General features: G+C 45.3%; 1 protein-coding gene across 1 annotated transcript in view; it reads right to left on the reverse strand.

The window, feature by feature from the left end:
* Positions 1–8,620, reverse strand: part of LOC135920003 (homeobox protein rough-like) — a 60,452-nt gene extending 51,832 nt beyond the window's left edge. The window contains exon 1 of the mRNA XM_070537969.1: positions 8,350–8,620. Within this exon, the coding sequence (XP_070394070.1) occupies positions 8,350–8,620 (271 nt within the window). The remainder of the gene's footprint in view (positions 1–8,349) is intronic.
* Positions 8,621–15,515: the final 6,895 nt, after the last annotated feature.

The raw sequence follows: 15,515 nt of genomic DNA on the forward strand, positions 1-15,515 counted from the left end.
TCGATTACCAACCAGCTAGACTTCGCACCTTGCCCCAGTAACTTTGTACAGCCTTTTCTATCTGGACGTCTTAATGCGTATGTTCTTATAAGAATGCCAGTTTGACATGTACGCACGTCTTGCTGGATAAGATAGCATAGTGTCTGTTCAGCGAACAGTGGGAAAGAACACACAAGTTCACGCGTGCGTACACACACACACACACACATTTGGCCCATGCCTGCGTGAAGGATGAGCGACAGAGTTTGGCATCCAAAATGGCCTGAACTGTTGGGCTTCTTAACAGGAAGCACTTTATAATATTACCTACGAGTAGTATCGGTGGGTTCGAGCCAGGTGAGGCCAACTTCTCAAATCGGTTGTGGCCTTAGATGAAGCGGCCAAAACAATTTGGTCCTGAAACCAGTGTCACGGGCATGTTATCTGGCAATTACGTTGGGTACGCATTCTGTGGGACGAAACATGTAGTTTTGAGAGACGTCGCATGCAAAGTCGCTGCTCTCGAAAAATTGCAGCTACGACACTACGCTGAACTATGGATTGTGTAGTGCACATTGTAACGCGAATTGAGCACAAGCGCGTCATAGGCTACATTTGCAACAGATCTGGATTTAAAGCGGGCCTTTGACATTGTCATTTGTTATGTAGGGTTATAGGTTTTGATTTCTCTTGGTGTGCATGGTGTGCTAAGGTTAACATATTTTATACACGATTGTCAAAAATGCTTCTGATGGCGACCGCTCTGATCGTTTTCTATTACATTTGCTTAGGGATAGTTTTTCTATCACATTAGGCCGGGTTCCCAAGCTCACCCAGCCGGTTTACTCGCCAGGTGGGTCTCCCACCAACTTTTTCCTACTTTCCAAAGTAAAATTGACCCTGAAGGGACAGTATTTTATGATTGTTCAGGATGTCCAAAAAATAAGTATGATAGTTTCATCCAAAGGGCGAAGCAGAGGAAACAATACTATAAGATTTGGTGTTGCGCTCGAGCTTCTCGGGAGGTGCTTTAGAAGTACGCGGGTTTAAGATATTGGCATAACGCAGCACGTGAGTGAACTGCTGAAGCGCAGTAGAAATAGCGCCCCGGCAGCGACCGGGCGTTTCACAACGCTGGCGTGGTGAGGAGCGCCGCCATCGCCCAGTAAAAGGATCACGTAGATTTAGCTTGACATTTATGCTCTCCCTTCCGCTAAGACCAGTGCCCTAATACAGCGTGGTATGGTTAGCACACAACTGCTCACCAGGAGCGATGATATATGTTAAGGTGTCTCGATGTCCTCCTCGCCCGTCGCTCCGTACAGAGTGGAGACAACTGCGTCGTCCGCTGCGGCGTCCGCCATTCTCATGCCCGCTCCGAGGGAAGCGTTGCCGGCGCGGGTGTGTATCAGTAATTTTTTGGCAGCACCGGAGCTTTATGTCTACAACAATACTGTGGAAGGGCATTAATGCGTGTTGGTAGTTAAGCTGGTAATATTTTAATGGCTTACAGTCAAACTGCGCTATTGAATAAGCTGCCGCACGCTGTCACGTATTGCTTTAGTTTGAAATCGTTGTGAAAAGCGTTACCAACGCTTGTTGGCGTGACACTTCGTTTACTGTCACACGGCCACTAGGTTGGGTGACACCCTGCAGTGCGAAAAACTGCGAAATCTTGTGCACAACGGCGGCGAAACCCGTCGCCGATTCAAATGTTAGGTGCACCCAATGTTGCGAGGCACCAAAGGAAGAGGATGGAGGGGGGGGGGGGGCGGTGTTCTACTCCGGCTGCAATTGCGTATGTGGCGGCTGCATGCAGTCGCGCGGCCGTACGTATCTTAATTGATCTGCGTTGGGGGCAGAGTCTAGGTGCGTCGACGGCTCGTAGCTTTGTGCGTGCTATGTGTTCTCGGCGCTCAGTTTGCGTTGAAGCGACAGACAGCACGAAGGTCACTTCGTTCGCTGCTGATGCCGCGCTGCTCGCGCCAGCGTTTCGAAAGCGAATGCCCGCGCTCATCGAGTGTGATGTGTTCATGTTTGCTGTACGCGCTGACACCATGCTTGTTAATTTAGTTAGCAAGCGAATGTTTACATGTTGATAAGGGCTGATAAAAGTGTTGTCCTTACTTCGTATGGATGTCTGATAATTTGCTATCTCAATGCCTCGCCTTTCTGGCGAAACTGCGACTTCTTTAATCTCTCAGGAGCTTCCGTCTTCGTATCTGCTCCCACATTCATTACTTTTTGTAGAGGAAGGCTTACAGCTGAATACTTTAGCCGACTCCAAAGAAAAGCAAATGATCCTTTACAAAATTCCTCGCGCTAGATAAGGCGAAACACCATTTCAGTGTTTTGATAAGGATTTCAACAAACTATTCTGAGCCTTTGCCAATCTGAATTACTTCCCGCTTAAAGACCTCACGTTAGTCAAAAAAGCACCCACTGAGCTACTACCATGTGCTACCCAGCTGTTGTACAAACTTCAGCATTTTGAATGAAGCCACCTCAATTACAATAACTCATGAGAATACTAGAACACTCCTGTATAATGTTCATTAATGTAGCCAACGTTCTAAAAGAGACAAAAACTGATCACTCGGCTGCAGAACAATCAATACATGTGCTCTATTCCCTATTGCTCAATATGTTACGCTTCTCATACGCGATCACCGGCTTTACGATTTCTGACGCCGTTCTTTTGCACCCTGTCTTCATAGAGTTGCGAAGTAGATCCCTCCATTCAATTTCCACTTCATTCCTGAGAGTGAGATCCCCGTGATGCTACTCCTTTTAACTCCTCGGAATAATGAAAGGTGGACCACTCAATGTCCTAGAATGGCTGACCTGGGGAGGTATTCTGCAAGAATCCACTTAGTGACATGTCCATTTCATCTGCTGTTGAAGTTATCATTGGTTGGGCTGGGCTGCGCGTCCACAGCAGCCAGGAGCCACAGCCAATCATAACTTCAACAGCAGACAAAAAGGACAAGCCCACTAGGTGGACTCTTACAGAATACCTCCCCTGGTCTATTCCGTTCTTCGAATCCTAGTTAGTGAAACGCTTTTTCCATAATTGTTTATTCTATTCCGTTCTTCGAATCCTAGTTAGTGAGAAGCTTTCTCCATAATTGTTTTTCACTTACGCTTTCTTGCCTAGTGAAACAACAACAACAACAACAACAACAACAACAACAACAACAACAACAACAACAACAACAACAACAACAACAACAACAACAACAACAACAACAACAACAACAACAACAACAACAACAACAACAACAACAACAACAACAACAACAACAACAACAACAACAACAACAACAACAACAACAACAACAACAACAACAACAACAACAACGACGACGACGACGACGACGACGACGACGACGACGACGACGACGACGACGACGACGACGAAATACTTTTGAAGTCTTATTAACGTAACAACTAATGTTACATACTATATTTATTTTGCAGAACAATGAACGCGTTTTGTGACCCCTTATATCTTTAGGGCATTTTTACCAGTAATATCTCTAATTATTATTAATTTGGGAGAAGCCAAGTACAAATTTAGAGAAGAACGTGTGCCCCATATCGGACAAGCGCAACCATCTGAGGAAAAAGCAGGCAAGCAAAATCAAGATGGTGGTCTTCATGGAGAGTGCTGCTGCCGTAGTAAATGTGTCAAAATGTATAACAATGTTTAAAAGCCAATGTAATCGCGGAAGTCTGCTGCCTTTTCTTGTTGCACATTTCTGGCGAATTAACGGGAATCATTTTTCAGCACAACTTTCTTATCGCCTGTTATCGCGCCTTGTAGATACTCGCCAGCGGGCGAAAGAAACATGGGGCCTATAACGTAAAACTGTTCCAATATGTTTTTATTCCAATCTCCTGACGTCAAATTTGCGTAACCGCCGACGCAAGCATCGGGCGGTCACCCGCAGAGTTGTCTGAACAGACCAATCAAACGCTCTCCTCGTTCATAGGTCACTTTTATTTGCTTTAAAAACGAATAACATTGCTTACACTGCGCGGGTTGTCTTATCTAATTGACTGACAAGAGGCGAAGAGCACGCTCAAGGAGAGAGGGATTTGATAGGGCCGAGCCACTGCACTGAAAATAGATGGCTGAATGAAGAGGGTGGTGCCAGCGTCTGCGATTGGCCCGCTTTCTCTTACTTAGCTTGCGGTGGCTGGTCGAACATCGCGGCGGCATGCAACGGAAGCTTAAGAATGGCGCTTAAACGGGTCCTCAGCAAAGAAGAGTTGGCAGAACGAGGTCGTAAACGTGCCGAAAGTGCTCGAAAACGATATGCGGCCATGCAAAAAGCTTTATTATACGCAAATAAACCCATGCTCTCCGGCAGGTGCGAGTAGCCATTTCCAGAGCGATCGGCGGAAGCCATCTTTTATTCCTTTGGGAACGGGGCAGGGGCCGTATAACGTAAAACTATTCCAATATGTTTTTATTCCAATCTCCTGACGTCAAATTTGCATAACCGCCGACGCAAGCATCGGGCGGTGACGCGTAAATTTGTATGAACAGACCAATCAAACGTTCTCCTCGTTCACAGGAGGTCACTTTTGCTTCCTTGAAAAAACGAATAACATTGCCTGCACTGAGCAGCTCGTCTTATCTAATTGGCTCACAAGAGGCAAGGAGCATGCTCAAGCGGAGAGGGATTCGATAGGGCCGAGCAACTGCACTAACTATCGATAACCGGATGAAGAGGGTGGTGCCGGCGTCTGCGATTGGTCCGCTTTCTCTTACATAGCTTGCGATGGCTCATCGACAATCGCGGCGGCATGCAATGGAACCTTAAGAATGGCGCTAAAACGGATCCTCAGCAGCAAAGAAGAGTTGGCAGAACGAGGTTGTAAACGTGCCGAAAGTTTTCAAAAACATTGTATGGCCACTAAAAAACCTTTATTACACGCCAATAAACCCATGCTCTCCGGCAGGGGCGAGTAGCCAGTGCCGGAGTGATCGGCGGCAGCCATCTTTTATTCCTTTCGGAACGGGGCAGCCTGCGGCTATTCAGGAGAAAATTCAGTTTCGTTCGACATATTAATGCATCTTTAACTCGTACGCGTCACTTTGACGCGGTAAGCTTTTGCGGTTTTGTGACTTCGCGTGAGAGGCAGGTGAAGTGGGTGCAGCTCGAAAACTTTTTACCAATAGCCGAGGGCTAATGGCGAGAAGGCGTCGAATCAGAAATAACTATTTTTCTTTTGTTCGGTCAAATCATGCATAATCAGTGTCTACATGTCATACCAGATGGGGAGCTGTCGCCGCTTCCGTGACGTCGTGTGGCAGACAGGTGATGTGGAGGTGGTCCAAAAAAGTACAATCCCGGAAGGCTGATTGTAGAATTAGAATATAAATGTTTGGAATAGTTTTACGTTATTGCGCCCATGGTGCTCTTTCAAAATCACCGTATAAACGCGAAACGTGCGACCGTCTGCGAAGTGACCACTTATGGCCTCCCACCCTTTGTCGTAGGTCAAGCGTGCTATTGCTAAATCGAATAATTATTGGCAACTTAACTTCTTGACTGAATGTAATAAGTTTACTAAATGTGAGGAGTTCACCAACTTTTCGACAAACAAGTTGGAGGTCACTCCCACTAAATGTTGCAAGATATGATCCGGGGTAAAGCGGTAGGACAAGATGGAATAATAGCCGATTTAATCAAAGATTGAGGAGATATCATGCTTGAAAAACGTGCAGCCGTTTATAAGCAATGCTTCACGACTTAGAGTGTGCCGGAGAGCTGAATTAACCCCAACAATATACTAATCTATAAGAAGGGAGACGTTAAAGAATTGAAAAATTATAAGCCCATTGGCCTGCTTTCAGTATTGTATGAAATATTCACCAAGATTATTTCCAGTAGAATGAAGGCAACACTTCAGTCAACCAAGAGAACAGGCTGTCTTCAGGAAGGGATATTCTACAGTAGATCACATTTATGATTGATTAGTTAATTGAGAAATCTGCGAAGTACAAACAAGTATGGCTTTCATAGATTATGAAAAGGCATTTTACTGAGTAGATATACCAGCAGTCACAGATGCATTGCGTAATTAATGAGTACAGGAGGCATACGTGAATATCTTGGGAAATATATACAAAAACTCCCCAGCTACCCTGAAAAGTAGGAAGTTATCTGTCAAGAAAGGGGTAAAGGAAGAAGGCACAACCTCTCCAATGCTATTAACTGCATGTTTAGGAGAAGTATTCAAGTTATTAGATTGGAATGGCTTAGGAGGGAGGATCAACGGCAAATATCTTAGTAACTTTTGGTTTGCAGATGACATGGTCCTTTTCAGCAACGCTGGGGACGAATTATAACAATTTATTGAAGCCCTTAACCAAGAAAGTGTAAATAGTGGGGTTGAAGATTATTATGCAGAAGACAATGTTCAATAGCCTGAAAAGAGAACAAGGATTAAGTATCGCCAGTCAGCCTCCAGAGTCTGTACAGGAGTACCTTTATCTCGTTCGATTGCTCACAGGAGACCCTGATCATGAGAATGAAGTTTACAGAAGAATAAAAATGGGTTGGAGTGCATTCGGCAGGCATTATCAAATCCTGACTGGGAGCTTACCACTTTTGTTTGCACGAGAAATGTACAGTCATTGCATTCTACCGGTACTAAATATGGGTCAGAAACTTGGAGGTTAACAAAGAAGCTCAAGAGCAAGTTAAGGACCACGCAAAGAACGATGGAACGAAAAATGGAAAGCGTAACGTTAAGAGACAGGAAGAGAGTAAAGCGAATCAGAGAATAAACGGGAATATCCGATATTCTAGTTGACATTAGGAGAAAAAAAAATGGAACTGGGTAGGCCATGTAATGCGTATCGTAGAAAACCGGTGGACCATTAGAGTTACAGAATGGGTGCCGAGGTAAGGGAAGCGCAGTCGAGGACGACATAAAACTAGGTGGGGTGATGAAATTAGGAAATTTGAAGGCTGAAATTGTAATCAGCTAGCGCAAGACAGGGGTAATTGGAGATTTCAGGGAGAGGCCTTCGTCCCGCAATGGAGATAAAAATAGGCTGATGATGATGAAATATTGCTGTCTCTATAATGGACTTCATCATGGTAACGAAGAAAAGTTTCCGGGTCATCAGAAATATAGAATGTGTAGAATACGGTGTTGTTAACTATCGCGGCAGAATAAGTCATATAGGGAGATGCTAAAAGAGTCGTACGTATTAAGTAAAAATTGAGAAATGTCATAAATTGGCCATGTATACTTTAGTTTAAGTGGCTAAATATACCGGTTTTGTGGTGTCGCTCAAACTGGAGTATTAGCGCTCCGCCACTGAGTCCATTCCATTCCAACTCTTTTCCGGAATTGCGGACTTCCATTCCATTTTCATTCTGTCTGCCATACTAGTGCTATCATTCCATTCCCATTCCATTCCGAGTGTTTAAAAATGCCCCAATCATTCTAACTCCGGAGTTGCAACTCTGCAACTCTGGTGTGAAGCCATAAACTGTTGCTCTCCACATTTCTTATGTTTCTCTTATTTATGCATATCTCGCACTACATTTTTTTCCCATTTGTGTTATTTTTGTTCAGCCTGATTTATGTAGTTCGCTACCTGTTGCTTCTCAGCATCGCCTGCTAAAGGAGGCTTTGCCGCAATAAGAGTAACTGAGCAGTGAAGCTGAAGTAGCAGAGCATCGTGTGCTGCCTAGATTTCATCGATAATAAATTGCGCTTATGCTTTGTCCAAAAGTGCAAAGATCACTCGAACAATCTTTATAAGTGTACTATTAAACGTTCAGATTAAATAGTTGTTCGGTGCTGTTTGTAATTTTGTCACTGCAGTGTAAATATTATGCTTGCCTTCATGCTTAGCTGCATTTACGGACTGTTTCGAAACAGTTACGAATTTCAGCAGGCTTGTGAACAATGGCCATAAGAAGAAGAAAAGAAAACAAGCTAATGAGGTTTGATACAAAGTTTACATTAACCAATGCTAACCTGGTTTACTAGAAGTCGTTGCATCTTAGCAATGATATTTTCTAGCGGTATGCATAATCATTTTGTTCGCCTAAATGACTGTGCGAGTAACATTCGCCCGCTATAAAAACTCTTTCTCTCCTTAAAACTTGGAATTCGTCATTTGCTTGCTAAGCTGCGAAATTTTAGGAATCGGCGAATTATGATTATGTCATATTAACTTTGTAAATCACGTCACACTTAGCTTTACCGGCTCATTTAGTGGTCTATTTCAATTGTTAGAGTCCGGAACGCAGTGTTTTCGGTCTGCCACTCTTCGAAATTACCAAAGCAGCACCTGGGCAAAAGCCGACCCCATAGACTGCTTGCTCTACTCACAGAACATGGGTAATGCGGCTGGATTCAAGGCGAAATCCGTCAGGCTTCGGCAGAACAGCGCCGGCTCCAGAGCCGGGAACATGGCTGGCAGGAACGGCCGGAACAGCTGGGGTCCCATGACGGGAGCCTGAGCAGGTGAGGACTCGACCGGGGAACAGGGCTTCTCTGCAGTACCGGGAACCGGCGTGAATGCCGACGGTCGACCACCGGATGACGTCTTGGCCTCCAGAGGGCCGGACTCCTCAGCGCCCTCCGAGTCACCCTGCTTCATGCCGCCCCCGTTCCGACAACGTGTCTCATCGGTACGAACGGCTGTGCCCACCTTTTTGAACTCGGTCAAAGATTCTCGCCGCTTAATACGCTTCCTTTCGTCGCTTTTTACAGACGCCGTTCAAATTAGATCGGCGGTACCGCGAGCGGACCGGCGACGATAGCGCGGGAGCGCGAGATCGCTAGAAGATGCGAAAAAGATCAAGCGAAGAAGAACAAACAGAGCGAAAACGCTGAACCGGGGAGGCGGCTGGAGTAGCAGACGACGCCTGCCATTGGACGGCGCCGGAAGCCACGTGATCACTTTGGAGCTTTGTATCACTTCCGGGCGGTCGGCGCACGTTCCCATTGGCTACTCGGCGTCGCGGCGTTCTCGCGCTCCTCACCATCCGAATCGCGTGCGGCGAGGAAATCACCGGCCCCCACCCCCACGGCCGGCGCCGCGAGTACCGCTTCGTCTGCTACTTTGCGCCGTGAAATTGCGGGGCGTCGTCTGCTGCTCAGGGCTCGGGCGACAGACAGACGCAGCCGAGACCTTCTCTCGCAGTTGGGAAATGGGAGGAGGGGATGCTCGCGTTTCTTTAATGATATGTATATTGCCCAGAGCGGCGCAAAAAGCGCGGGAAGCAGCATAAAAGGCTCGGTCGACCCCGAAATTAAGATATTCCGAGAAGGGGGCACTTGCCGCTGTCGGCGGTCCGCGAAGAGGGCCACGAGCTTGCGCCATACTCGGGGTGTGATGGGGGCGGGACGGATCGTTTGGGGGTTATTTGGGAAACGTGCGCCGGCCGCTTTTGCCTCCGTATCCACAACCACACCGGCGTATATTTCTGCTTTCCCTGAGTACGCTGCTGCGCTGTGAGAAGGAAGTGAATACCCAACTTTCACACGCACGAGAGCTCGTATGCGGAGATGAAGATTCTCAGCACGACCACTATAGTATTTGCTCTCGAAAGCTACGCATTAGAATAATGCGTTTCGTGAATTGCAGATTAAGACAGGACGTTGGGACGTTGCGCGGGCTCCACAGTGAGCAGCGAAAAATGAAACGACAACGAGGCGTCTTTGTTTCCGCTGTCTTTCATTTCCTTTTTTCCTACGGCTTCGTAGTATCGATTTCTTTTCTCTATATTCTTTCCCCCCAAAAGTGTGAACTTGTGGGAGAATGCTTGATATGCGGAGCTCGAAAGCTCAGCGTGCGTCACAGGTATGTAATTTGCGTTTAGAATATAAACATCGATGTCTTAAACCGGTACTCCTTAAAGTTGCTTTGTATATGTTGTTGCTTTCGGATGAACAGAATGTTTTAAAATAAAAGTGAGGGTTCTACTGGTATTGGTTTAAGTCCAGAGCGAAGAACATGGAATGTAGTTGATACAGTGCAGAATCATCAAAGCTACAATGCATGTGTCTAGAAACGTCACTCGTTTGATCAACTTCGTCCGCTACGGCACAGACGACTTCCGCGTACCACTACACTGGACTCGAAAGTTCAGAATTGCCGCTGTGACAGAAGCAGGCCTGTGAATCACAGGACGAGATAAAACGGGGCAGGGGGGGGGGGGGGGAGGGTCTAATTAACGACCAGACGTAATGGTAACGCACCAGTGCTTGCGTCGAATCGGAGAACTACTGCACGACGTAGCAGGTGGTAGTCAGAAATGCTCGACAATCGCTTGCACAACCATACCTGTACTCTCGCTAAATTTTGCGACTACATGTCTTAAAAATTGCAATTTTGGGATTACGAATAAATACTGTAGAACCCCGATGAGTGAAGTAAATAGATACAGGGTCGCTAAACTACGTATGGCCACTTCTAAATTTCACTTTTTGGCGTTATTTTCTTCCGTTTTGTCTATTTATTTCTGTCTCAGCAAAAATTTCACAATTTTTATGGGCTTCCATAGAGTTAAAAATTCTGTACCGTTCGGGCCAGCACTCTGCCATAAGAAATGGTGCCGTTTCTCACTTGGTGCATGAACTGGCATGTGGAACCTCCTTTTGAGCTCATTGCCTGACCGGATAATAGCATATTCGCCGAGAACAATGCTTCAACGCATGCATGGCTGCGAAAGGCACGCTGGTGGGCCAAAATTTCTGTCCGTAAGGAACTCTACAGCTGTAGTTTTAACGGCGTTTCACGTATCTTAAAAGAACGATTGTTATAAACTTTGGACATAGCCCAGAACACATACAGGGCGTTTCACGTAACTTGAACCAAGGATATAAAAAAGTGGTTAAGCGCAACTGAATGAAACCAACGAGATATGGTTTGCCGCCATGTGGCGCTCCTTGGGATATTTGTTATATTAAGCCTAATTAGTTAATTAACTAAGATAAATTATGCCAAATGTTTAATATTCCCTTCCGGGCCAAGTGCATACGTTGTAGAGGACATTTCAAAACGACCGATTCAATTTTTTATGGCAGCGTACGTGATGCGTGGCGATTTTCTTCCGGCGTTTAAAGAAAGCCAGCCAAATATGAAATAAAACAACGAGGCTGCGCTCATGCGCTACCGTAGCGGCGCTCTCAAACGCGTTTTCTACGAAAGAACCATGCGCGCGGACCGTGGCGAAGTGAGCAGCCGCGGCTCCAGACATCGGCTCGACAGTGCGCCGGCGTCTTTGACGATGACACACGGAAAGGAAGCACTGTCGTCCCTGATACGCGATACGCTCGACGGACGGTTGAGCGCGCTGCGATACGATAGGGCGCGAGCGCAGTCACGTGGTTTTATTTCATATATTTCGCGGGCTTTCTTTAAACGCCCGAAAAACATCACCACGCAGAATGTACGTTGCCACAAAAAATTGGATAGGTAGTTTTGAAATGTCCTCTACAACGTATAACGAAGCGCACTTGGCCCGGACGGGAATATTAAACATTTTTCATATTTTATCTTAGTTAATTAATTAATTAGGCTTAATATAACAAATATCCCAAGGAGCGCCACATGGCGGCAAACCATATGTCGTTGGTTTCATTCAGTTGCGGTTAACCGCTTTTTTATATCCTTGGTTCAAGTTACGTGAAACACTCTGTATACTCCTTCCTTATCAGAATTGATCTGTTCCGCATTTTTATTTCTATAGAATCAATGGGGCGTTTAAAGGCGTAGATTTCTTTTTCTCAACAAATCAGGCCTTTATCAACACTACAGTTGTTGACAGCGACATTTGATTGGTTTTTCTGCGAGCTTTTTTTTAATTTTTCCACCTCATTACGGACGCGGGGTGGCGAGGTGCTGCTCATGGTTCAACTTTAGCGAAAGTGATTGTATCCTCGAAGTGATCGCTCGAGAATACCGCGCGAGCATGATAATTTTGACGACGTTTGTGCGACGTACTGTTGGTGTCCAAAACTACGCATCTCCAAGGGGACGTAAGTCATGAGCGCCTCGAAGTGCTTCAGAGTAAGCACGTGATCATCGCCCCTTTTGCAAAATGCCGCGGCAGGGAGTGCGACGAAGGTGAGCAAGGGTGATGACACGTGACATAAAAAAAAGCGCGTGCTCTAATTTATAACAGGGAGGTAGCACATACCACGAAAAAAAAAGGCCCCATAACATTCGGGTTATGTCGCACGTGGATAAGACGGCGGCGTAGACTAAAATGCAGGAAGTTCCGTGAGCGGGCGTTGCATGGTTTTTGTATATAAACAAAGAACAACTCCTGGTCATCTCCCGGCCTTCCAGCTGCAGAGAGATGTATAGAGCTCTCAATTCGTCTGTGTCCGCGCACAAGCCCACAGGAGATCCTGCACACGTATTTGCTCACGTTGCAGTTCACAGTTACCAGCCCCAATGAAAGAAGGTTGTGCTGATTTTCTCACAGACTTTGAGGAAATATTTTTCGACCCTGTGTTGAGCACAGAATTTATGCTAAGTGAAATTGGCGTTATTACTGGTTGCATTCTGCGAATGAGACATGTGTGCTCTAACGCGAAGGATTACAGTTTTATTTGGGAAAGTTGTTGATTGGTTAACATCGCACTGCCAGAGTAATGCGAGAAAATTGTCCTATCTACGACAGGCGATTTTATAAGCCTATCTGCACTATAGGAATTAAGCACGTGAAGTTTCTCGCTGTCGCATACTGGGGAAGCACAAGAGTGGTGTTAGAGGACCTGCCGGAGAACGACTGCGCACCCGATAAGTGATGATAAGGCTGATATACCTTCACGTCCAACAGTGATGGAGACGGGAAGGGCACCTTCATCACACGCGATTTATGGGTCCTGCCTTGAGCTTCGCGTAAACCGGCATAGGTGGGCCAAGTTCCATTTACAGAAACATTATCAATGATTGCTATGCATTCAGCACTGTAACTTCTCTGAATTGCGCGGAATACCTTGGATATCAATACTGTCCCCCTTTCTTATTATTAGATTCACGTAGGAAAGGAAAGTATAGGGTCGGTGCCGTCTTGTGGGCATGAAACAGAACCGACGTCAAGACAAGTTTATGCTCTAAGGTGACCATAGAGGTAGATTTTGCTAGGACTGTAGTCTCGCTTTTGCACGCGTTCTCTCTCTGCCCCAATGACACTATTTCCTATGCAGCTTCCGCATGAATATGCACTTCTACAGTGCAAAGAATATGTACACGATAATTCGCATGATCGACTTGCAGACATTGAGAAAGCATCATTACCAGCCTGTCTTCGAACAACGACAGATAATACAAGACCCACTCTACTCAGCTATCCGCCGGTCTTGCGATGGGAATGGCAAAGCAGGCCTTTTTTGTACACGAAGGATGAAATGTCATAGAAATCAGTTTCATTCGTGCTTCGCGTCAGAATAAATTGAACAAGCTTGTGCTCCATATATATATATATATATATATATATATATATATATATATATATATATATATATATATATATATATATATATATATATATATATATATATATATATATATATATATATATATATATATATATATATATATACATATATCTATATATATCCAAAGCTATGTCTTACGTACGCGCGAATAATCCAGTTTGTCGCTAAATATACGTTGGAATGGCGGATCCAATCCATAAGAAGAATGCCCTAACACATTCAGAGCTCCTGATTATAAACGCATACCATCCCGTCATCACATGTGAAAGCTAGGAACATGCACAAACAAGGAGGAGGAGTACTTGCCATAGCGCACTTCGAAAGCAATCAGTGCACTGCAATACAACCAGACGGAGAGCTCGCTTTTCTAATGAAAGAGACATTTAGAAGCGGATCTGGGCGTTAAATATATTATACGATAAGACATTAGAGCAGAATGTATGTGAAACGCACAAGAATTAGCTTCCAAAACACCAAAATCAACAAAAATAATGCTGCAAGGGCCATAACAGTTTTGAGGCAGTCGTTAATATACCAAGTGGAAAGGCAAACTGCCAAGCTTCAGCGGTGGCATTACATAATTAGCAAACACACGATGAAAAGCTTGCAACATAGGCCGCGATCAGTATAATAGATGCATGACATACAGTAGTCGAGCTGCTGGGGATACATTACAAGCGTCAGCTCGGCTACATATGGAGAACTGCCACCCCTGCGAGCTGTTAGCTTTACTTTGTACTTCCCCAACTTACGCTGACCAGTGAGGTTTAATATTGCGGTAATCAGAGAGGGGTACACCTGAATGAAGTCCGGACTTCATTGAATAACTGCGAAATGAGTTGGCATCATCAACTATAGAAAACCAAGGTCCTGAACTCTTTTCAAAGTTAGCTGCTGCTCCAGAAACTGAACAAAACTGTTGCGTTACGACAAGGACAGACTCTACAATTTTCTTACCCACTGTGGTTGCTTAGTGGCTATGGTGTTGGGCTGCTAAGCACGTGGTCACGGAATCGAGTCCCGGCCATGGCGGCTGCATTTCGATGGGTGGCGAAATGCGAAAACGCCCGTGTCCACTCACGTTAAGGAGCCCCTGGTGAGCATCAGGTGGTTCAAATTTACGGAGTTACTCACTACGACGTGCCTCATAATCAGATCGTGGTTTTGGCACGTAAAACCCCATCTTTTTTTTTTTTACTGTTTTCCTGTCAGGACCAAAGAAGCCTATGTCATGTGCATAGGTAAGCACACAAACATTACTGGATGAGTTGACCTGTTGAGGCCATGCGGTGTAACAATCTTTTTCTTCCTCTTGAGAGTGGGGCCCTTGGCCTGCTTCACCTCTTGGTTAGGCAACTTGTCTTCCGGTCATTGTTCTTTTGTTAGGTAAACCGACCATTTCTAAGATGTCACAACTTCGCATAGTCAACTACATTTCAGAAATAGTTGTATCATCTGTCAGAGATGCACCAGGCGGTTGTTGAAGGAGGTTGATAAAGGCTTTTACTTTCTCAAGGCTCAATTTAGTATGGATTATAATTTCACTGCCTCCTTCAAATGAATTTCTGCTGCAATCGTATACACATTGTTTCCTGTTCCCTTTTATTGTGCGTCTCATTGGGAATCACCACCATCACCACCACTACCACAATCATCATAATCATAATCATAATCATAATCATCATCCTCCTCATCGTCGTCGTCGTCATCATTATCATCATCGTCATCCTGGCTATGCCCACTGCAGGGCAAAGGCCTCTCCCACACTTCTCCAACTAACCCGGTTATGTGCTAATTGTGGCCATGTTGTCCCTGCAAACTTCATACTCTCATCCACCCCGTTAACTTTCTGACGCCCCTTGCTACGCTTCCCTTCTCTTGGAATCCAATCCGTAACCCTTAATCCTAGTCACCGAGTCCGGACAGCTCTTCAGTATTGCTCATTCTACTGTGACAACTTTGCACTGCTTCAGATTGCTTTAGCAAAAGCATTTGATTGATTGAACGACGTCTTCCCTTTCAAACCTTTAGAATGCGTT

Source organism: Dermacentor albipictus, chromosome 4, assembly GCF_038994185.2.
Source record: "Dermacentor albipictus isolate Rhodes 1998 colony chromosome 4, USDA_Dalb.pri_finalv2, whole genome shotgun sequence".
Taxonomy (NCBI): domain Eukaryota; kingdom Metazoa; phylum Arthropoda; class Arachnida; order Ixodida; family Ixodidae; genus Dermacentor; species Dermacentor albipictus.